The sequence below is a fragment of the Lagenorhynchus albirostris genome, chromosome 14, assembly GCF_949774975.1.
Source record: "Lagenorhynchus albirostris chromosome 14, mLagAlb1.1, whole genome shotgun sequence".
Lineage (NCBI taxonomy): Eukaryota > Metazoa > Chordata > Mammalia > Artiodactyla > Delphinidae > Lagenorhynchus > Lagenorhynchus albirostris.
In genome coordinates this window covers 63,397,940-63,421,233 of record NC_083108.1, presented here as the reverse complement: position 1 = coordinate 63,421,233, position 23,294 = coordinate 63,397,940, and the positions used below count along the sequence as shown (strand labels likewise).

Genomic DNA, 23,294 nt, shown 5'->3' with positions numbered 1-23,294 from the left:
CTGGCCCTGGCCGGCTGCTGGGCCTTCTTGCCGGGACGCTCCCACCTCTTCTCTGTCTGAGGAGTGACTCTGGAGGGTCATTAAATGCAGCAGACCTCAGGCAGATCATGTCCCCTCTTTCCTGCCTGTTTAGGAAGCTCGACCTGCCCAGCAGGGCTTTTGAAGCCGCCTCCAAAGGGGACTTTGAGCTGCAGGGCTATGCCTTTCAGGCTGTGACGGAGCAGCAGAGGAGGCCCCGGACCGTGCGCATGGGGCTTGTTCAGAACAGAACCCCCCTCCCCGCGGACACCCCTGTGGTGAAACAGGTTTGGCCTCTTTTGACTGTAAATACATAAACGGGCAGCGGGCCGCTCTGTGTTTTGAACTCGATCTTGTCCCCGGATGGTTGCCCAGCGGCTCTGCCCTGGCCCCCACTTCCTTCCAGCCGTGTCTCTTGCTTTTCTTTCTCTTCTGGCTCCTACCCTTTCTCTGCCTTCCTCTCACTCCTCACTATTCTGTCCACCTTCCTTTCCACTTCCTCTCCTGCGATCGAGCTGAAGTTCCGTTTACCAGTTGGGAGGGTGCCCCTGTGACTCACGCGCTCTCTGTGGAACTGCCTCTCGGGCTCCTGCCGGCACACACCAGTCAGGACCCATCTGTCCACCGTGTGTCCCTCTGCCTGGATCCTAAGATCCCCAGACATTGGTCAGATTGTGAATATGTCTCCTCAGCCCAGGTTGTCAGGTCATTGGGGGGCAGGGATGCTGTCATCACCACCCCCCAGAGCCTAGAAGCACGCTTGGCACCCAGCAGTCATCCGCGGGGCCCCGTGCACGCAGTCCCTCGAGGGAGACCGAGCGTCCATCAGGAAGCATTTGTGGTCTCTGGGTTTTCAGCCTGGTTCCTCTGGTCTGTCTTTGAACAAACACTTCTGAATGTCTCCTGGGAGCCAGACGTCATGCTGAGCACAGAGAACTTGAGGACACTGCTCCCAAGGAGCTCGTGGGGTCATGGGAGTGTCAGTGGAGGAATGTGACAGCACAGTGGGAACAGCGCCACCATAGGGACACACACAGGCCGGGGAGAATGCAGGTACCCCAATTCTCGGCCCCTTGCTGGAAGAGCTACCCCTCTGTGGGCAACACGTGTTGTGGATAACACATCCAGGGAATTTTGGGTGGGGAAAGGGAGCACGTTCTGGCAGAGGGCACAGCTGGGAAAGGTGAGTCATTGGAAGACACCATACATATGGGAGAACAGAAGTGGCAGGACAAAGCGTCCCCGAAGCTGTGGATGCAGGAAGTCATAAGCAGACTGGGTCCTGGGGGGTAGGGGGCGAGGGAGCAGTTAACCCAGGGGATGGTTGTGGTGTGTGGTGGGCCCACTGAGTGTGGCCCCTCTCGCAGTAAGCACTCACATCCTCACGTCCTCCTCTTAGCAACCCCCGAGGTGGGTAGTGTTCTCCCCATTCTCTAGTCAAGGAAACCGAGGCTTAGCGAGGCGGCATTGAGTGTGTGTGGGACCCCAGAGCCTCTGCACCGCCACCTTTGACTGCAGAATTGGACCCAAGGACAGTCCAACATACCAGAACCTCCCACCCTCCTCATCCTCTTGCAGCCGGCCACGTGGGTGTTGAGTTCTAAAGATGGTCTCAACCAACTAATCCTCGCTGTTTAAATTGCCAGGTCACTGCCCTGCACAGACGCATCGAGGCCATCGTAGAGGTGGCTGCCATGTGTGGAGTCAACATCATCTGTTTCCAGGAAGCATGGAGTAAGTCTCTCTCGGGGTGCTTTCTCTGCTGCCTTCAGTGCTGTCTTATCTCCACGTCGCCAGGACTGTCTGCTGCTTGAGTTCTTAAAATCTCCTTTCTTTTGTCATCCATAGAAAGGTTCTTTGTCAACAACACCAGCAGCCCCAGAACCCCAGCCTTCCTCCTCCTTGTGTGCCTCAGTCTCTCCTCTGAGCCTCAGCCTTCCTCCCAAACTTGAATCCGTTTACTCCTTCCTCTCACCTCCTTACCTCTGCCCTGATCCGAGGCATGTCAGCATCTCCTCAGCTTCTGTAATCGCCTCCAGCTGGTCTTCTCCACTCTGGCCCCTTCTAACTGGCTGCCCACACCTTCTGGGAAAGATCTGTATGAAAACTCTGCTCTGCATCATCTGTTCCTCCCCATCTCTGCCGGGCTCTGCCCTGACCTTCTGATACTTTACTCCCCTCCCCCGAGGCCACTGCGCCCACTGTTCCCTCCACCCAGAGCCAGAGCTGGAGCTGGAGCATTCCTCTCCCCTGGCCTGTAACCCTGCTCGACCTTTGGATCTCAGCTGAGAGCCTGCCTCCCTGTGTAAAGCTGCATCCCTATTAAACACTCCTGCTATCTTGTACCTCTTTATTTTATTTTTAGTCATAGTTATACACATTCATGGTTTAGATTCAAATGGGTCTACAAGGTCTGTTACCAAAAAATAGCTATCCTTTTCCCCAGAGGCAGCTACTTCTTCTCTGAGCTGGTTCTTTTGGAATTTACCTTTGCTTGTGTTGCTGCTTCCTAATTTTTCAGTTTTGCATCATTTATTGACTTCCCATGATGGAAGGAGACAGTGTAGTCCTTTGCCCTCTCCTGCCCCCTCTACGCACATGTACCCTTCCTGGTCTGTCCCCAGTCCATTTGCTACCAAGATTCAGAGGAAATCGCTTTGATTTCTTTCCCTGAATAGCTTTCTGTTTTCCCTGCAGTTTGCTTTGTTTTGTACATGCTTACCACAAAGTCTACCCCAAACTTTCTGCTGGTTTCCTAAATCCCCCTAAGAGGTTTAGACACATGAAGTAGTCTATCGGTTTCATCTCCTCACAGGAATCTGTCACAGAGCCTTCTGGCTGCTCTGCTCTGAATTGGTTTCCCCCTCTCTGCCATCCCAGGACTCCCTTAACCATCATCCAGGGGAGGGTCCCTCTGCCTTGCTCTTGTGTTTCTCCTATCTCACAGCTTCCTCTTTCTTGCTTTTCCCCCTCATTTTTGTTGAGTAGACCGTTTGAGACCTTGCACATCTGAAAATATTGCTGGAGAGTATGGTTGGGTATAGAATTCTGGGTTAGAAACAATTTTCCTTCAGAAGTTTGAACACTTTGCTCCATGTCTTCTGGCTTTGGGTGTTGTTGACTAGTCTAAGACTATTTTGATTTATGCTCCATTGTATATGGACTGCTTTTCTCTACAAGGTTGTAGGATCTCTTCTTCTCCAGTACTTTGAAATTTCATAATGATGTGCCATGGAGTGTATCTATTTTAATCCATCCTTCTAGACGCTTCAGTGAGTTCTAACAGTCTAGAAACTTGAGTCTTTCAGATCTAGGAGATGTTCTTAGATTGTTTCATTCGTGATTTTCTCCTCTTTTTTCTCTCCTCTTTTTTTGATACTCCTTGCTGTTAGGATGTTGGAACTCTGGACTGGATCCCTCATTTTCTTTTGTATTTGTGCCTATTTTTCATCTCTTTGTCTTTTTGTTCAATTTTCTGGTAGATTTTATCTAATTTGTCATTCAGCCTTCTAGTTAGTCTTTTGTTTTTGCTGTCATATTTTGAATTTATGAGAGTTCTTTTGGTCTGAAATTTTCTATTTTATCACATTCTGTTCTCGTTTTATAGTTACAATATCTTCTCTTATCTCTAAGGATATTAAGTAATATTTTTTTTTCTCCCTGCATGGTTCCTAGTTACTCCAAGTTGGTCTCCCCGCTGCTGCCCCAATTACTTATATTTTAAGAATTGGGGATTAAAAAGCTGATTGCAAGCTCTGAGTTTGTGGGAGGGGCTTCTCCACTGAGTTTCATTATAGGATGACCGGATTTAGCTGTTTGTTAGGAAATCGCCTATGGTAGTATCTTTGGGTCATTCTTTTCAGGCTGGTCAGATTCCCCAGAGAAAATTCATCTAATCTCCTGCCAAGAGGAAAGGACAGGAGTCCAGTATGCTTATGTTTAGTTAATCCCTTTGTTTTTATCACTCCACTCACCTTTGTCCTGGGTTCCCCAAGGCCAGAGACCCTCTGTTTAACTGTCTCTAGAGAGTGAGCCTCTAGCTGGGGTGGGAGAGGCTCAACCCAGCCTCTTGGAGCAGAGAAGGGCTCTAACTGCTTCTTAAGTAGACTTTTGACCATCCTACTTATTTGTCGCCCCTCCCTGCGTCCCCACCTTCAGAGCTGCATGGTGCCTCTGGCTCCTGAGCTTTCAAGGGGTCTGTGATGGAGAGTGGGGTGCTTCCTGGCCTCCTCCACTGCGGAGGGGACTCAGTGTTCTCAGATTCACTAAGATATCTCCCACCTCCCTCGGCTCTCCAGCCTCCCATGTTTTGTTGTTTTTGTCCCTGGCTCGTGCCCCATCCCTGTGGGTTTATACCTGTACACAAAAAACCCTTTACTCTCATTTGGTGGGGTTTCAGGAAAGAGCAAAGGAGTGTGTCCCATCTGCCACCTGTACCCAGAAGTGCATCACGTTCTTCACATTTCTCGTTACACGTATACTCTTGTGTGATGCTTTTGATTTGTCTGCCTCTTCCATTAGACCGTAAGCTCCATGTGATCAGTGCCTCGGTGGTGTTTATTTTTCCCACCCCAATCCCCACCTCTATTTTTTTAACATTAAAAAACTTTAATTGTAAAATATGTGTACTATTACTATTGGTAAGTGTACAATTCAGCGACATTAAATACATTTGCAAAATTATGTAACTGTCATCGCCATCTATACCCAGACCTTTTCATCATTTCCAGCCAAAACTCTGTACTCCCCTTCCTCTTCCAGCCCTGATAACCTCTATTCTACTTTCTGTCTCTATGAATTTGACTACTCTAGGGGCCTCATGTAAGTGGAATCCTTTGGTATTTGGCCTTTTGTGTCTGGCGTATTTCACTGAGCATCATGGTTTCAAGGTCCGTCTGTGTTGTTGCATGTGTCAGTGTCCTTCCTTTTTATGGCTGAATAATATTCCATTGTTTGGATGGACCACATTCTGTTTATTCTTTCCCCTACCCAGATTTTATCTTTAGTGGCTTGACTAACCCTTGGTACATGACAGACACTAAAAAATATTGGATGGTTTAACCAACTTCTCTTTCTTGGATCTGGAAAACTCCTGCACATACATCAAGGCCTAGCATGGACACTCCGTCCTTTGGGGGGGCCCTGGGAACTCCCCTACACAGGTTCCCTTTCAGCTCCCATCTTGGCTGGCAGCTCCTGAGGGCAGGGCCCGGTCCAAGTCTGAGCCTGCCTCATGGAGTGTTGGTTCAGTGAATGTGGAACCCCCTTCCCCTCTAATTTGGAAACTGTAGTTGGAAATTCACAGCCGACCTCCCCCAACCTCCCTTCCACATGCTTCTTTCGAAAGTTTGTTTACATTACAGCAGTTGTGAAAACAGGAAAAGAAGCCATTAAAATGGAAATGGAGAAATTTGGAGAGCTTAGCAAGCTGAAATGAAATCGAAAAGGGAGGTTTTATTCTCTTGGGGCATTTGAGTCTCTCCTAATGCTCTGAAAGCTGAGAGTGAACAACGGTCATTAAGGATTGTTCTTTGTTATCAACAGCTTTCTTGTTGGCTTCCTTAAAATAGCTCATCCATCTTCACCGATGGCACCTGGGGAATCTTGATCCTGGTGCCAGGGCCCCCTGGGCTGGTGCTGGCAGAGCCTGCTGCCCACTTAGCTGCCTCCATGGGCTACCGCCCTGGCAGCTGAGATGGTGGTGGTGCCATCATAGCACCAGGCTTCCAGGGACTGGAAGGAACCTGGAGGCTGATGCTTCTCTTCTCTGTGAAATGAGGAGTCACACCAACTTCGCAGGGGTATTGGGGACATGCTGCCTATTACCAGGCCTGGCACCTTAAAATTTTTTTGCAAAATTTGCAAAATTTTTTTGCAAAATTGGCATGCACATGGCCCATGTTTGGAAAAGGTTGGTTGCAATTATTACCCCCAAACAGGCCACACAACCCATGCAGCGGCCAGGTAGTCCTCGCCAGCCACATCACACAGCTTCCTACAAACCTTCCTTGCACTCTGAGTTTCAGAGTGACCGGAACAGTAGCAAGCACCTGGAAACATCCGTTAGGCTAATCCTCCTAAAAGAAATGGACTTGGGTTATTGGGAGGAGGAAGATCTAAAGAGTACAGTCGTCCCTCGGTATCTACAGAGATTGGTTCCAGGACCCCAAACCCTGCAGAGACCAAAATCCAGGGATGCTCAGGTCCTTTATATAAAATAGTGTAGTATCTGCATGTTACTTACGCACATCCTCCCGTATACTTTAAATCTTTAAATCATCTGGAGGTTACTTGTAATACATGATACAGTGTAAATGCCAATTAAATAGTTGCCCGTGTGTGGCAAATTCAAGTTCTGCTTTTCGGAACTTTGTGGAATTTTTTTTCAAATATTTTCCGCCTGCTGTTGGGGGAACCCGCAGATGCAGAGGGCCAACTCTATGCGGAATTGGTCCAAACAAGGAATTCAGTACTCCAAATCAAGAAGAAAAAGACAAACAGCTCAGCAGGAAGTGGACAAAGGGTACAGACAAGATCATCTGGAGGATGAATCCAGAAAGGCCAGCAACCATGTGGCCAGGTGCTCCACCTCACTGGTGACACGGGAAACGCATATCTAATCCCAATGAGATCCCAGCTCACAGCATTAGACCGGCCGGTGTGGATGCACGTGGCCGAGGCTGTGGAGCAGTGGGACACACTCAGCCAGAGGTCCCTGGTGCCTACCCCCATCGCAGCCCCCTCCACCCCACAAAGGAAACTGCCCTTGAGAATCTGGTGTGCATGGCGTTCTTTGAATTGTTACTGCGTGTATATGTACCTGCTTTTTTTTTTTTAAGCAAACAAAAATCAGTGAGTTAATGAAATTTCCTATTGAATTAGCCCCCTAGATGGTGGCATCTAGCCAGAGGTCACAGAAGTAATGCTTTTATCCTTGGGGAGTGCTCAGCGTACCCAGTGGTTCCCAAACTTCTGATGGTGTCATTAAATGAATGGCTTTTCTTGTTCCTGAGCAAGCCTCAGTCCCTGGGACAATGAACATTCCTATGGTGATGCGTGAGGGTCCCAGCGCCATCCTCGGTGGCCCTCTGACGCTGTCCCCAAGGAGCCTTGGTTGTGCTCTTAACCAACCAGCAGATTGGCCAGCAGCTCAGGATCTGCTGGTTGGGAACAGTTTCTGGCTATACCTTTTGCAAAAAAATTTTAACATATATATGTATTGTTAAAATTGTGGTAAAATAGGCATAACGTAAAATTTACCATTTTAACCGCTTTCAAATGCACAGTTCTGTAGCATTAAGTACATTCACATTATTGTGTAACCATCACCACCATCCATCTCCAGAACCTTTGCATCTTCCCAAACTGACACTCTGTCCCCCTTAAACATCTCCCCATTCTCCCCTCCCCCAGCCCCTGGCACCGACCATCTACTTTCTGTCTCTGTGAACGTGCCTATACTAGGTCCCCCATGTAAGTGGAACCATATAGCACTTGTCCTTCTGTGTCTGGCTTATTTCAATCTGTATAATGTCTTCAAGGTTCACCCATGCTGTAGCAAGTGTCAAACTTTCCTTCCTTTTTAAGGCTGAATAATATTCCATCTAACGGATGGACCACATTTTGTTAATCCATTTGTCCACTGATGGACATTTGGGTCATTTCCATCTTTTGGCTGTTGTGAATCATGCTGCTGTGAACGTGGGTGTGCGAGTATCTGTTCAGATTTCTGTTGCAAGTGTTTTTAAGACCATAGGAAGGACATTTGTCCTTGCCTCTTATTCTGCCATGAAGCCTAAAGGGGAGGCGTCCCCACAGCCAGGGATGGGCTTCAGAAGGCAGGCCAAGGCTCTTGGGGCTGGGGTCTCCTGTGGAAACCCTCCCCCACCAGGCCAAGGACCCACCTCAGACACCATGAGCTTGGATGTGATTCTGACCTTTATCCTCTCCACAGCTATGCCCTTTGCTTTCTGTACGAGAGAGAAGCTTCCATGGACGGAATTTGCCGAGTCAGCAGAGGACGGGCCCACCACCAAGTTCTGTCAAGAGGTAGGATGTTAACCTACCTTTAACTGTTAACTAACCTCTGGCAGCAGCCAAACACGGGCAGGTCACAAAGAGAGGCCGCAGCTGCCAGGGGTGGCCCTTCTCCGTGGAAAACGCACCCATTTGGCTCTTGCTTTGCCAGGTAAGAATAGATAAGACTATTTACTGCCCCTGCCCCCCTTTTTTTACTGTACTTTCTTTTTTTTTTAATAAATTTATTTATTTATGTATTTATTTTTGGCAGTGTTGGGTCTTTGTTGCTGCGCGCAGAATTTTTCTAGTTGTGGCGAGCGGGGGCTACTCTTCGTTGCGGTGCACGGACTTCTCATTGTGGTGGCTTCTCTTGTTGCAGAGAACAGGCTCTAGGAACCTGGGCTTCAGTAGTTGTGGCTCGTGGGCTCTAGAGCACAGGCTCGGTAGTTGTGGCGCACGGGCTTAGTTGCTCTGCGGCATGTGGGGTCTTCCCAGACCAGGGCTTGAACCCATGTCCCCTGCACTGGCAAGCGGACTCTTAACCACTGCACCACCAGGGAAGTCCCTAGTGTACTTTCACTTAAAATCAGAGTTTCAGAGCCGGAAGGGCCCTTAATGGCTTTTTAAGTGAGGGGGCTGCAGCCCACGGAGGGGGTCCTGGAGATGACTCCCGTAGTAGGGTCTGCAGCTGGCAAGTGTGGCGCTGGCACTCGGGGACTGAGGTCAAGGTCGAGTCTGTGTCCACAGCTCTGCTACCCCACTTGCTGTTCACCTGAGTTATGGAAGCATCTCTGCATGGACCGTCTCATCAGTGTAGAAACTGGGCTTCCTTTTTCTTTATTAAAACCTCATAATACATGTTCTATGATCCCATTTATATGAAATATCCCGGGTAGGCAAATGCTTGGAGGCAGAAAGCAGATTAGTGGTTGCCAGGGGCTGGGTGGGGAGAGGGGATGGGGAGTGACTGCTCATGGGGACAGGGTTTCCACTTGGGGTGTGGAAAATGTTCTAAAATTAGCTTGTGGTGTTGGTTGCACAACTCTGAATGTACTGAAAACCACTGAATGTCACACTTTGAAAGAATGGACTTTATGCTCCGTGAATTGTATCTTAATAAAGCGGTCATCCAGAAAACCCCAATGATATTCCAAGAGGTTACAAATGGTGACTTATACTTATTCTCACCTCGAAAAAAATAACTCCTTTCATTTCTCCAATGTCCCATTTCAGACTTTCTACATGTACTTAGGGGATTTTGGAGCAGAACTGTAATCATAGTGATTCTATCAATACTGAGTTGTGATTCCAAACATCCCTGTTCTCAGGCTGTAGGGAAAATTCTCTCAGCCACCAGATTGTTGATTCTGTGCTACGAGGCAGGAAGTGATTGCAGATGGCGTGCCTGAACCAGGGTGGGAGGAAGGAAGAGCAAAGGGAGGATGGGGATGAGCTGGTCCCAGGGGACCCCTGTCTGTATCGAGGGCCCCGGGACCACAGCTGCCCCCACGTGGCTCATAGCATCCCCTTCTGCCCGCCGTGCCATCCCTCTGTTCTGTCATTAAGGTCAGAAGTAGCAACGGGCTGGTAAGAGCTGATGACAAATGACCAGCTGGGGCTGCTCATCCTGGTCACCAGATCCTGAACTTCTTATTTGAGACAAAAGGAATTTGGTGTCAAGAGTTATGTTTGGTTTGGTTCTGGGTTTTTTTTGTATAGATTAGACATCTGATTTATTTTATTTTATTTTATTTTATTTATTTATTTTGCCTGTGCCACATGGCATGTGGGATCCTAGTTCCCCAGCCAGGGATCAAACCCACACCCCCTGCCATGGAAGCGCAGAGTCTTAACCACTGGGCCGCCAGGGAAATCCCTTTTTTCTTTGTTATTATGGTAAAAAACACATAACATAAAATTAATCATCTTAACCATTTTTAAGTGTACAGGTCAGTCATGTTAAGTATCTTCACAGTGTTGTGAAGCAAACCTCTAGAACTTTGTCATCTTGTAAATCTGAAACCCTCCACCCATGGAACAACCCCCTCCACCCCCAGCTGCTGGTGCCTGACGTTCCACTTTGTTTCTGTGAATTTGCCTAGCTTAGATGCCTCACATGAGTGCACTCCTGCAGTGTTTGTCCTTTTGCGCCTGGCTGATTTCACTTGGCATAACGTCGTCAGGTTCATCCATGTCAGGGATGACAGCCATGTCATCCATAGGCCAGGATTTCCTTCCTTTTTAAGGCTGAATAATACTCCATTGCATGTATACACCACGATTTATTTAGATGCTTGTGTTGCTTCCACCTTTTGGCTGTTGTGAATAGCGCTGCTCAGAACATCGGTGTGAAAATCTACTTTCCTGCACGGTTGCTGCTCCTATGGTAGCTGTGTTTAACTCCGCCAGGAACGCGACATCATTTACATTCCCACTGGCGGTTTATGAAGGTTCCTGTTTCCCCACATCCTGTCAACGCTTGTTACCTTCTTTTTTGTTTTGTCTTGTTATTGCCTCTGGATCTGAAGGTCTATGGGAAGTGGCTTTTAAGTCTTGCTTTTATTTTATTTGTACTGTAGGGTCTGTGATCTTTGTATAGGGCTCACAGCATTGGAAAACAAAAGACTTAGCTCTCTGTGCACCCTTTAGAATTAGGAAATCAGCCTTATCCACACTAAAAAGGTCCCCAGGGCTATTTTCAATATTTCAGAAATCCTGATATAACCCATACACCCTCTCATTAGGGTTGCTAGGCTAATTGAAATTTCAAGTGATTTAATTCTGACTAGAATTATTTAAGTTTAGACTGCTTAAGAATAGAGAATGCATTTCACCTATTAGCACACACGTGACATATAGTAAATGGTAAAGTGAATGAATAAATAGTTATTATTCTCACTTGTATCAGAAAGAGAAAAAAGACTAATTTCAGTTATTTGGGGTATATACCCAAAAGTGACATTATGGGGTCATACGGTAGTTTTGTTTTTAATTTTTGAGGAATCGCCATACTGTTTCCACAGCAGCTGCACCGTTTTTACACTCCCACCAACAGTGCACAAGGACGATGCTGGTTCCTGTTTAGCTAAGCTTGGGCGTCAGGACAACGCTGGCATTTAGTCTTCAAAGAACAGATGCAGGGAGAGCTCAGAACCCCGTCTAACTATCTAGGGGCACCATTAGATTCTTCCATAAAAATGTATGACACTTGATTTGAAAATAGGAATGTGCCGTGCTCCTTTTTCCAGCTGGCGAGGAAGCATGACATGGTGGTGGTGTCCCCCATCCTGGAGCGAGACACGGAGCATGGGGACATCTTGTGGAACACAGCCGTGGTGATCTCCAACTCTGGAGCCGTCCTGGGCAAGACGAGGAAAAATCACATCCCCAGAGTGGGCGACTTCAATGAGGTGAGCTGCCCCTCGGATGACCAGCGCAGCTGCAGCACGGTGTGGCAGCAGCGCTGGGGGCCTCCCTGCACTGCACTGCATCACACAGGCGGATGGGATGCAGCGGGATTCCCGGTGAGTCCCAAACGCCTTTAGCGCAGAGGGCTATTTTTTAAAAAATATAACCTGATTTGGCTTCCTGGAATTTTTCTTTGAAGTAAGTCATATACAAATTAAAACCAAAATCAATAGTGCACAAGCGTGAAATGATTCCCGTGGCCCCTTTCAGGCCCTGAGCTCCGCGTCCGTCACAGTCTAGTTCTTGTTTGGTGGGGAGAGGTCCTTGTCCATGGCTCCCATGGGGTCTGAGTCAGCCACGTCCACATGTCAGGTGACAGCGAGGAATGTGTGTCTGTGCACAGGTGTGTTAGCTGGGGCTTGGTGCCCATAATCAGGCTGTAAGTCAGGGGAGCTGTTCTGGTCAGTTAATGCCCATCATGGGTGTGTAGGTGGAGGGAGGTGGATGTTTGAAGGAGGGAAATGAACTCCACCTAATGCCTAAGATATGAAGTCTGAACTTGATCTGCAGTAAGTACAGTTGTTCAGGATGTGATATCCCCATCCTTCGCCGCCCTCCCTGATTGTGGGGGTCCCAGCCACTCTCAGGCTGGTCAGGCAGACGAGAAAGGATGTGCAGAGCGAGCCAAGGCCCTCTGGGGAGAAATAAGAAGCCAGCATTCCCCAGTGACAGCTGGAGGTGAGGGCGGGAAGATGTGCCCCTCACCTGTTTACCCTGGGATTAATCTTTAGCTCCCCACAGATAGTGACAGACTTGTCTCAACACACAAGGATCTGCTCTGGCTTCCACCCTGTGTGCACATCCTGGTTGCTGCTCGACTCTGACGAATTTTGAAATTAATGGGAGGAGGCAGAAGGCAGGAAGCAGATCTGTGTGAGACCCTGACCAGCACCCCAAGGGGGCAGGCGGAGAGGCAGGGTTGGCAGGACTGTGTCCCACCTGCCTGCCACACAGGGACGTCCTTGACCCCAGGCAGAGTGCCCAGGGAGCTCTGTGGAGAAGAGCACTTTCAGAGTGGGATTCTAGTCTCATATTGGCCTTCGTTAGCCAGGCAGGTCCTGTGTCCGCTGGGCTACGCTGTTCCCCCCAAGCAGGGTAAGAGCTACTCTGGACGAGCCCCCGTCCCTTCAGCTCTAACCTTCTTATGGGAACAGGTGGTTGGTGAGGACATTGACCAACTTGTGTTAACACTGACCATACACCTCAGCCTCTAGGTGTACCATGATTGAAACCTCACCAAGTTTATCTTTGAAATACTGTGGGAAGTTGCTTTGGGGACTTTTTAACATCCCACAAAAGAAATTGTGGGTAAGTGCTCAAGCCACGGTGATTTCCCCTTGGGTCAGCTGCTTGTTATTGTGTCTGGGTTTTCAGATTTTGGGTTTTTTTTTTTAAGTGGATTGAAATTTTGGAACTTAAAGTAGAGTCATACCAGGAGCATCCCTTTTGGAGTATGGGTGACATTTCATTTTTCTGTCAAGTCTAAGGGAAGGGAAACTTGACAGCTCAGGGGCATCCATACATGACCCTTTGTCTTCCAGTCCACATACTACATGGAGGGGAACCTGGGCCACCCCGTGTTCCAGACTCAGTTCGGGAGGATCGCCGTGAACATTTGCTACGGGCGGCACCACCCCCTCAACTGGCTCATGTATAGCATCAACGGTGCTGAGATCATCTTCAACCCCTCGGCCACCATCGGAGTGCTCAGGTCACTTGGCACAGGGGACTTGGGAGGGTTCTGGGGGCAGGCTGCAGGGCGCGGAGGCAGGTTTGGGAAACAGCAGGCAGGTGCGACCACCAGGTCATCCGAATCCTGGGATGGTGCCAACTTTTCTGGGAAAAAATACTGCAAGTGTCAATTACGATCCCTCCTAAAGAGCTGTGCTGTACTGCAAAATGCCGTCCTTGGCTATGATGGTGTCTCAGGTAATAATAATCTCCCCCACCGCTGACAGAATTCAGAAAAGCTCCCCTTCTAAGGGCTCTGGAGCATCGGAGGTACCTGGCCAGCTTCAGCTCCCCCTCCTGTCACAGCTGTGCTCCTGGGGGGTTGGGAGGTGGGGTGACGAATGAGGAGTCCTAAGTCTCCTGTCTGCAGAGTCCGGAGCACGGAGGGCAGACACCCAGACGAGAGAAGGAGCAGACGATGGGTCGGAGCTGAGAGGGTCCTTAAGACATCAGTCAGGTGGCTCTGAAACCTGTTTTTAGCCGACCAAGTGTTTCCTTCTGATAACACAGAACCCGTGTTTGGGTGTTAACCTCACCCCCGAGTAGATAAAACTGTTGTGACCAGGGTAGAGGGTGGGCCTGGCACCCCTGAGCTCCTGGGCAAGCCCTGGGCCCCTCACTGAATAAGAGCAGGCGGCTGAGATGACCCAGCACGACTGCGCTTCCGCTGCTTCTGTCTCCCCAAAGGCTGAGCTTCTGGGTGGTTTCCAGCTTTGCATCATCAAGTACCAAAGCTCTAGGAATTTGTGTGCAAATACCTCTCTCCCCAGCTCACTTCCTCCAAAGCAGCATTGCTGGGTCAGGAGGTACTGGCTTTCACTCTCTGTCAGCGGGACAGGGCCGGGAGGGGGAGTCCCGGTCCCCACGTGGGGTCAGCTGGGGGAGTTCTGGGGGGCAGCCCTGAGTTCCCTGTCAGCCCACCCCTGTCATTCTTGTCCTCGCTCTCCGTGAAATTTCAGTCTAATTTCTTCTAAAAGTCAGGATGTGACATTCACTTTACCTTTCTCTTGAGCGTGATGCCCCCTCCACAGCGTGACTTCCCTCAGTGTTCTGATCTGCACAGCAGGTCCCTCGCAGGACGCAGACCCCCCTCTGCTACCCCAGACCTGCTGCCCCATCCATGCACCCCATCTTGTCTAAGTCTAGGGGGGCACTGTCGGGCAGAAGGGGACACTCGAGTCTTGGATCTCCCCTCAGAGAATCTCTGGGGGCCTCCTGGCAGCATGGCCACTATGACAACATCCGTTGGCAGTTGCGACAAAGGGTGATTCCTGGTCGTCGGGCCACCAAGGCTGGGCAGAACCTCTGGGCCCTAGAGCAGCCCCTCCTGCTGGCCATGTGTAAGACATCCAGCAAGCTCCATCTTCCCAAAGGGGTCCCTGGTGGATCCTGAAGCCAGTGCCCCACCGGGTACAGCTGCTGTCAGGCTGGGCCGGGCACAGCTGTGGCCTGGAATCAGATGGTCACCTCTCCAACCAAGCGCCCCCAGGCTTTTATCAGCCCCAATTAAGCAAACAGAAGCACCTCAACGTAATACACACATGTCCTTGGCTTATTAAGTTATCGATCTTCCTTCCTTGGCCAACAGTGGTCCAACTGGTGCCCTCCAAGGATGTGGTTCTGCTGGCAGTTAAAACTCTGACAGGTCTTTCAGAAGCAGCATGTCTCACAAGTTCCCACAGTGTCCACACCTTGACCAGATAATTATAGTCTGAGAACCTTAGCCTGAGGATGCATCTGAGAGAGGAGGGGAAGGCTGCCTGCCTGAAGATGCTCATGGCAGCATGATTGATTACAAGAAAAGCTGGAAGGGAGAGAGAGGTCAGAGTCAGGTCAGTGCCAGCCCGTCTTTTCCATGGGTTATCGTACAGCCACTAAAACAAATCTTCATGGAGGTACTGCAGCACCATGATGAAAGCCTGTGAGAAAAAGATGTTTCCAGGCTGGGATCAGAACTCTGCAAAGACTGAGGATGGTCGTAGAGCGTGGGAAAATTACAACAGGTGGTTCACTAGGATGGTGCAACTCTGAGTTTCTTAAAATACTGAATGATTATTTGTAGAATTGATGGCAAGCACAATTCCAGGCAGATCCCCACAAGCTGCGCACAAGCATCGGCTCACAGCTTCTGGAAGCATCCATCCCCTTCTCCGGCATCTCCCACCTCCTGTATCAGAGCCCCCCAGACACACACACACGTGCACATGCACAGATTGGAAGGGTATCCTCATTTGTGGGTCCCACAATTCCAAGCACCCAATGGAGGCAAAGTACTTTTTTCTTTCTTTGCGACATGCGGGCCTCTCACTGTGGTGGCCTCTCCCGTTGCGGAGCACAGGCTCCGGACGCACAGCCTCAGCGGCCATGGCTCACGGGCCCAGCCGCTCCGCGGCAAGTGGGATTCTCCCAGACCGGGGCACGAACCCGTGTCCCTTGCGTCGGAGGGCGGACTCTCAACCACTGCGCCACCAGGGAAGCCCCGGCAAAGTGCTTTTTGACGAACTGAGTCATCCTGACAAACCGTGCAGCCTGTGTGGTCAAGGATTTCTACCACGTATGTGTGTTAATAGGAAAGCCACCATCCCCACCCCTCGATGCCTTTCCCCTTCCCACTGTGATTATTTTTAGGGGCTTGTGTACACCGCGCTGGGAAAGTGGCAGATGTCCCCATACCCCCACCGGGCTCTCCACGATTCCCACATGCCCCGGCTCTCACGAACCTCCGGTTTCCTTTCCCTTGCTTGTTTTGTTTGTTTGTTTGTTTGTTTGCTTTTTGCGGTACACGGGCCTCTCACTGCTGTGGCCCCTCCCGTCGCGGAGCACAGGCTCCGGATGTGCAGGCTCTGAATGCGCAGGCCCAGCGGCCATGGCTCACGGGCCCAGCCGCTCCGTAGCTCGCGGGATCCTCCCGGACCGGGGCATGAACCCGCGTCCCCTGCATCGGCAGGCGGACTCCCAACCACTGCGCCACCAGGGAAGCCCCCCCTTGCTTGTTTTGAGAGCCTCCGTTTTATTGCCAGCTGTGGTTTTGAGTCCTGCACTCCGCACCCTCCCTGGAGAACTGCAAGAATGATGTTTTATGGCACTCGCTCTGCAACTGTCTGTTTAATTCCCGAAAATGTCATTGACGGGTGTGTTTCTGTAAAAATCCTTTCTTAAAAGTTTTGTCAGCTCGGCTTAGCAGCTGGAGGGGGGAGAAAAGCGGCAAAATGAGTCCCCTCAATCAAGCCTGTGATTTTTTTTCTTCCAGACTCGTGAATCCTCCTGAGAATTAGGCTTGTGACAAGCACCCACCCACCCCTTCCACCTACTCTGTGGTTTAAACCAGGTGCATGCTGACAGGAAGGAAGATTCCAGGGCATCCCGCTCCCAGTCACTCAGCGTTTCTAAGTGGGCATTACATCTGTCAGTTCAGAATCCTAATCGCCTTGCTCCTCAGACAGATAATTAGTGACAAGGAGGCCCACTGAATCCCACGGCACATTTTCTTTGGTGGGCTGGGGAAGGACCTGTCTGGTTGGGGCGAAGTTTCCCACCCTGTCCCCACTTCGCAGGTGCTGGACTGAGGGAGGCCTGCAGCTCAGCTGTGCCTGTGGGATGACTCCTTCCCGGGCCCGTAGGAGAACCAGGGGGCCTCGGCTGTGAGACTCAGGGTTCAGAAGAGGGAGATGGGGGGGCACTGAGAAATGGGAGCCAGCACAGGGGAGGCGATGCCCACCTACAACCTAAATTCCTTTCAGGTGTGCTCTGTTTGCTAGGCCTGAAATCTCCCCCTGGAGAGACTGCTTTGCAAGGCAGCACAGCAGGGTAGGGATTGGGGGACACGTTACACACAAGCCACCAGGGCCCCAGCTCCCTTCTGACATTTACCAGCCTGGGAGGTGGGTTCCTGACCCCCACCTGGGAGGAGGGAACGAGTGAGAAGCAGCAGTTAAGGGGTTCCTGCCACACAGCCTCCCACCCCCACCCCGCCCCCAGAAGCTTCATCTGCATGGTCTCTGAGGAAGTTTCAGAAAAGGAAACTGAGTCAGGATGAGGCTTTGATCCAGGGCTGCTTCTGCTGCATTGGGCCCTCTCCAAAAGGCCGCTTTGGCTTGAGCCGGGGATGAGCCGGCCTGTTTGTGGGTTTGGGGTCACCCACGGATGCAGTGAGTCTCCCTGGCCATCTCCACTGCAGGCCTGGAAGGCTGGCACCTGGGCTGCAGCTCGGGGCCGAGCATCCTCTGAGCCTGGCTGGGAAGTCGGCAACCTGGTTCCTCTCCTTCCGCTCTCACAGTGAGTCCCTGTGGCCAATCGAGGCCAGAAACGCAGCCATCGCCAATCACTGCTTCACCTGCGCCATCAACCGGGTAGGCGAGGTAAGTGCCCGAGGCCTGGCCTCCAGAGAGCCCTCCTGCAGCTGCCGCGAAACCTGCCTGCCAGCGGGGCCCAGCCTCTTCAGAGCAGCAAAAGCCACAAGGGAAAGAATTGCTGTTGCTGTGGCCCTGCTGGGGACACCTGTTGTTACACCTCCTCTCTGCATGCAGGCACACCCCACATGCTAGGGTCCCAGCAGGGGGCAGACTGGCTTCTGTCACTTTGGAAGAAAGCACTGTCCCTCCCCTGTTTTTGTCTGTTTTGTCTTTAGCTGAAACCATTTTGAAAGGCTCTCACCTCAGTACCACCAAGTACCCAATTTCTCCCCACCCACCCTTGACCTCATGCACCAAAGGATTCTGACTACACACGCCATGTATTTATTGCAAAACACATCCTCTTCCTCATTCTTACTAATCAGATGTCAAACTCTAATCAGAGCATCTGATCAGTCAGAGAGAACACTAAGTCGGTCTAATTTCTGACAACGTAAAGAGGCTTGGTGTTTTAATTAGCCCGCGTATCCCTGTCCCTGCTGGATACGCAGTTTCCATTAGGCTTCTGGAAGATATTGAGAGCCACGAGCAGACACCACCCCCACCACCACCGCTGCCTTCGCAGACCCCAGGCTGGACTTTATGACTCTAGCAGGCGAGCCTCAGACGCCCTCCACGGCCCTGGGAACCACTCTCTGCAATGACTTTCTCTTCTCCCAGCAGATGGCAAAATCCGGGTCTTCCCCTGGCTAGTCAGATGCCCCGCTGGCCGCCTGCTGGCCTGGGGCTGGGACTCAGCAGGGACCAGTTAAGTTCAGGCTGGTCCACATCACTTTAACTCCTAACTCCCTCACCCCAGCCTGACGTTGATGAACAACCCAGCAGCGCCCCCTATAGGTGTGTCTTACCTTGGTTTTATTTCCCAGGAGTTCTTTCCGAACGAGTTCACCTCTGGGGATGGCAAGAAAGGTATGTCCCGTAACTTTCCGTGGGACTGCATATGAGGGGTGGGCCTCACTGTTCCTTCCCCATCTGCCGCTTCCGGGCAGGGTCTACCCCACAGACTGTGTCTGCACAGCTGTGTTCCCATGTGGATCGGCATTCCTGGGCCTGTGACCACCTCATTCCCCGGATGAGGATGGAGTAGAGATCGGATCAGACTCCATCCCTCCCCCGGGACTAGGGTGAAGATGGACTGAGGTGTGGGGGAGCCCTTTGTGAGCGCCCTGAAATAGGGGTGCATCATCCACCCCACAGACCTCACTCTCCCCTCCCTTTGTCCTCGTCCACACCCCTCACTCCCCAGCTGTACAAATGCCCCAGAGCCCAGCATGGCTGCCTTGGGTTCCTAGAATCCACAGCTTGTTTTGATCTGAGGGCAGGTCTCACCTCACCTCTGCTAGGAATCTGCCACCACCACCACCCCCACCCCCCGCCTCACCTCTCTAGCCTGGAATGTGGGAGGGGGGCTGCCCCCTCACCAAGGAGGTGTCTGAACTCGCTCATGGTTCCCGCCCTGGGAAGCAGGGGGTGCTGAGGGGGTCTGTCTCCCAGAAAAGCATTTCCTGAAAGGGCTCCACATCCCCTCCAACGTGAGGCCTTGGAGACCTCATGAGTCTCTAGTCTCACTTAGCTCCCTGCAGGAAAGTGAGGCCAGCTGGGCCCTGCACTGCGCCCACATGCTCCCTACACACCTTCAGGGTGGCTGTTACCCTGCTTTACTGGTGAGGGGACCGAGGTGTGGAGGGAGGGTGGGGGTGACAGCTGGCACGGCTGGCGAGGGCAGAGCTGCCAGCTCACCGTGCGGGGCCACCACAGGAGGCCCTGCAGAGCCATGCAACTCCCTTGGGCTATGGTGGCTGATGCTGGAGCCGGAAGCCAATACCTCTACTAGGGTGACCTGTAAAAGGTTCCTGGGGCAGAGGTGAGGGCTCTGAGGGTGACATGCAGCCACTTGCTGGGCCTCCAGGCACAAGGAGGGAGGCAGGTCCTTGGGACCTTGGCCACCACTGGGAAGGGAGGTGGGGACCCTTTGTCCTGGGAGTCTCTTGGTGCACCCGTCCCCCTGCCGAGTCCACCCATGTCTGCCTGAGCTCACCGGGGCCTTGCCTTTGCTCCTTCACAGCTCACCAGGACTTCGGCTACTTTTACGGCTCAAGCTACGTGGCGGCCCCTGATGGCAGCCGGACCCCTGGGCTCTCCCGCAACCGGGATGGGCTGCTGGTCACCGAGCTCGACCTCAACCTCTGCCGGCAGGTGAATGACATCTGGGGCTTCAAGGTGGGTTCTGAGTCCCCTGCTCCTCCGCGTGGGCCCGTCCTGCCCCCAGCCCTGGGAACCGCGGCTGCTGTGGGCCTCAGGGACAGCCGCGTGAGGCTCTGAGTTGAGCAGAAGGCCTGGTGTCTGCCTCCTTGAAGGCCAGGGCCAGTGCTCAGGGGAGGAACCACTGGGTCAAACGATGCCCAGGCAGCCGGCCTCAATAAATTCTCTGCTCATCTGATTTAGATTCTGGGCACCTTCAAGCAAATTAATCTCAATTTCATTTGTCCAGAGAATAGAGTGGATTGGCTTCGCTAATCCTGTTTTCCTTTCCAGGCATTTGCACTTATCACAAGGTAAATGTGGATGTCTGGCTCTGCCTGTGGCCATGCCCCGAGTCTAGGCCTTGACAATGGAGGGAAGTGGGTCAAGCAGAGAAATGGGATCCAGGCCTGACTCTGCCATTGCCTTGCAAGCCCCTTCTGCTCCCAGCCTCAGTACTCCCATTTGTAAAACAAGAGGCTGAACTCGAAGGCCCCAGGTGGCCTTGGAGACCAATACCCTGTGACACCACAGGAGTATAAGTGCCCACCTCCTGGGGTAGGGTGCTTGCAGCCTGGGACCCCCCCAAAAATATGGCATCTCATCAAGGACACAGATGGAGTTTGCTGTGTTAGTGTCTAGCAGTATTTCCACCAACTCTGCACCCACTTATAAGAAAATCATCAGATGTAGAGAACAAACATATGCACACCAAGGTGGGAAAGAGGCGGGGGGGTGGGGGGGGCGGGGGTGGGGGGGCATGAATTGGGAGATTGGGATTGACATATATACACTAATATGTATAAAATAGATAACTAATAAGAACATACTGTATTAAAAAATTAAATTAAAAAAAGAAAGAAAATCATACACACAAATGAACATCGCATTGTCAGGACGGAATGACTTTGCCCAGCAGGTCTGGGAGGGACCAGGACCTCGGATCCAGCCAGATGTGGGCTTTAGGCCTGACTCCCCTGTTTATGTGAGGGTGGGTCCTTGGGCATGTTTCCTGAGTCCCAAGTTCTCATTGGACAGAGAAGGCATTGCCCACATGAAAGTCTCCCGGCCTATCTCTCCTCCTCCGGAAGCTTAGATTAATGCAGGATTCCACACAAATTAGAAGTCGGAACCAATAAACAGAATGGTTTCTCATTAGTAACTTTTTATTTTTTATTTTTATTTTATTTTATTTTATTTTTGCGGTATGCGGGCCTCTCACTGTTGTGGCCTCTCCTGTTGCGGAGCACAGGCTCTGGACACGCAGGCTCAGCGGCCATGGCTCATGGGCCCAGCCGCTCCGCAGCATGTGGGATCTTCCCGGACCGGGGCACGAACCCGTGTCCCCTGCATCGGCAGGTGGACTCTCAACCACTGCGCCACCAGGGAAGCCCTCATTAGTAACTTTTTGAAAGCGGAAGCCTTCCCAAGCTGTGGTGATGGGCATGAGTTCCCGACAAGGCTTTGGAAAGGAGGGAGGGAGGGAATGCTGGGGTGTGAGCACCCTGGGTGGGCTTTCCGGCCCCACCCCCAGCCTCTGTCTGTGTCCACGATGAGATGCCATGTGGAATGGATGGGCCTCCAGAGCCAGGGGACCAGGGTGCGAATCCCAGCAACTCCACTCCTGGCTCGTGACCGGGAGCAGGTCAAGCCCTCCTCCCTCCTGACTTGGAGCCACCACACCTTCTGGCCGAAGATCACAGAGGTCTTTCAGCAGGAGGGGCTAGGGGGTGTGAGTCATCACCGGCATCCGTGATCTTCGCCACAGCCCCGGAATCGTTGCCAAAAGGTTACACGGGGGTTGTGCCTCTATATTATACTCTGAGACTGTCCTGTCAACCAGCCTTCCTAATGCATTTCTGTCCCATGGCTGCCCTCCAGTGGCAGCAGGTGGTGGTGAGCAAATGAGGGCGGTTATGAAACGGGAACCTCTAAAGTCTGTGTTTCGCTTTCAGATGACAGGCAGGTACGAGATGTACGCACGGGAGCTTGCCGAAGCTGTCCAACCCAACTACAGCCCCAAGATTGTGAAAGAGTAACAGGCTTCAGCCGCTGCCCGCCAAGGAGGGCACCTCTGCCCACAGCAGATCAGCCTGGGCTCTGGGCTCTAGTGTCCAAATTCTCCCTGCTTGATGCCCTGACAGCACTGCTGCCCAGATTGGTTTTAAAGTGCCTGGGTGGGGAGGGTCGAATGAGTACCAGGTTTCCTTCTGTGGTGATGGAAATATTTGGGGACTGGGTAGAGGTGATGGCTATACAACATTGTGAATGTACCAAATCCACTGAATTGTTCACTTTGAAATGATTAAACTTTGTTAAGTGAATTTTAGAAATTCAATTAAAGACAATCCCAGGGACTTCCCTGGTTGTCCTGTGGCTAAGACTCCCAATGCAGGGGGCCCGGGTTCAATCCCTGGTCAGGGAACTAGATCCCACATGCATGCTGCAACTAAGAGGCCCGCATGCTGCAACTAAAAAAATCTCGTGTGCCACAACGAAGACCCGGCACAGCCAAAATAAATAAATATTTAAAAAATAAATAAAGACATTCCCAGGCACCCATTGTGCAGGTTGGTTTGAAGTTACACAGGTGGGAGGCCCCAGTCCTGAGTTTCTCCGCTTCTCCGTTTAGACTGGCAGCAATTCGAGGGTCAGCGTGGGAGTGTATGCACTAGAGGGAGGTGAGGCTGACCAGAGTCACTGAGGCGCCTGGTGGCTGCGGGCAGGGGGAAAGTCATTGGAAGAGTCATCTTGGCTATAGTCTCCATTTATTCAATCAGACGCTAATCTGGGTGTTGCTGTGAAGGTATTTAGTCAATGTGATTAAAGCCCATAGCCAGTTAACCAAGCAAGTGAGATTATCCTAGATAATCTGGGTAGGCCTGATTTAATCCGTCAAAAGGCCCTGAGAGCAGGGCTGAGGTTCCCGGATGAGGAAGGGATTCAGGGATTCGCGTGTGTACAGCAGCCTCAGCCCAGGCCCAAGCATTCCAGTCTGCCCTTCCTGACAGCCTGCTCTCCACATTTCAGGCTTGTCCATCCAGACCCCACAGTCACTGAAATCAATTCCTTGCAATGAATTCCTTAATATGTGTCGTACCGTTTCTCCTTCTTTTTTTTCTTTTTTTTTTTTGGCCATGCCTCACAGCTTGCGGGATCTTAGTTCCCTGACCAGGGACTGAACCCGCACCCTCGACAGTGAGAGCTCAGAGTCCTAACCACTGGACCACCAGGGAATTCCCCTGTTTCTCTTTCCTTGGTGGACCCCAACTGATATAGGTTCTGGTATTGGAACTGTTTCTAGAGGAACAGAATCTCAAGGATGAGTCTTCTGTGTTGGTTCTAGGATTCCTGGAATTCTTCTCTAATTCGATTGGATTTAAAGGCACTGATGAGCTGTGAGCT

General features: G+C 51.4%; 1 protein-coding gene across 2 annotated transcripts; it reads left to right on the top strand.

Moving 5' to 3' along the window:
- Position 1: 1 nt before the first annotated feature.
- UPB1 (beta-ureidopropionase 1) lies at positions 2–22,328 on the top strand. Of its 2 annotated transcripts, none has more exons than XM_060120834.1 (9): positions 2–305; positions 1,665–1,752; positions 7,973–8,067; positions 11,286–11,447; positions 13,047–13,216; positions 17,513–17,594; positions 18,518–18,557; positions 19,714–19,868; positions 21,845–22,328. In XM_060120834.1, the coding sequence occupies exons 1-9, from the start codon at positions 108–110 to the stop codon at positions 21,926–21,928; spliced, it is 1,074 nt and encodes a 357-aa protein (XP_059976817.1). In that variant the 5' UTR covers positions 2–107; the 3' UTR covers positions 21,929–22,328. The 2 variants fall into 2 exon arrangements, with proteins under 2 accessions (XP_059976817.1, XP_059976816.1); XM_060120833.1 differs by having other exon boundaries at positions 18,515–18,557.
- Positions 22,329–23,294: the final 966 nt, after the last annotated feature.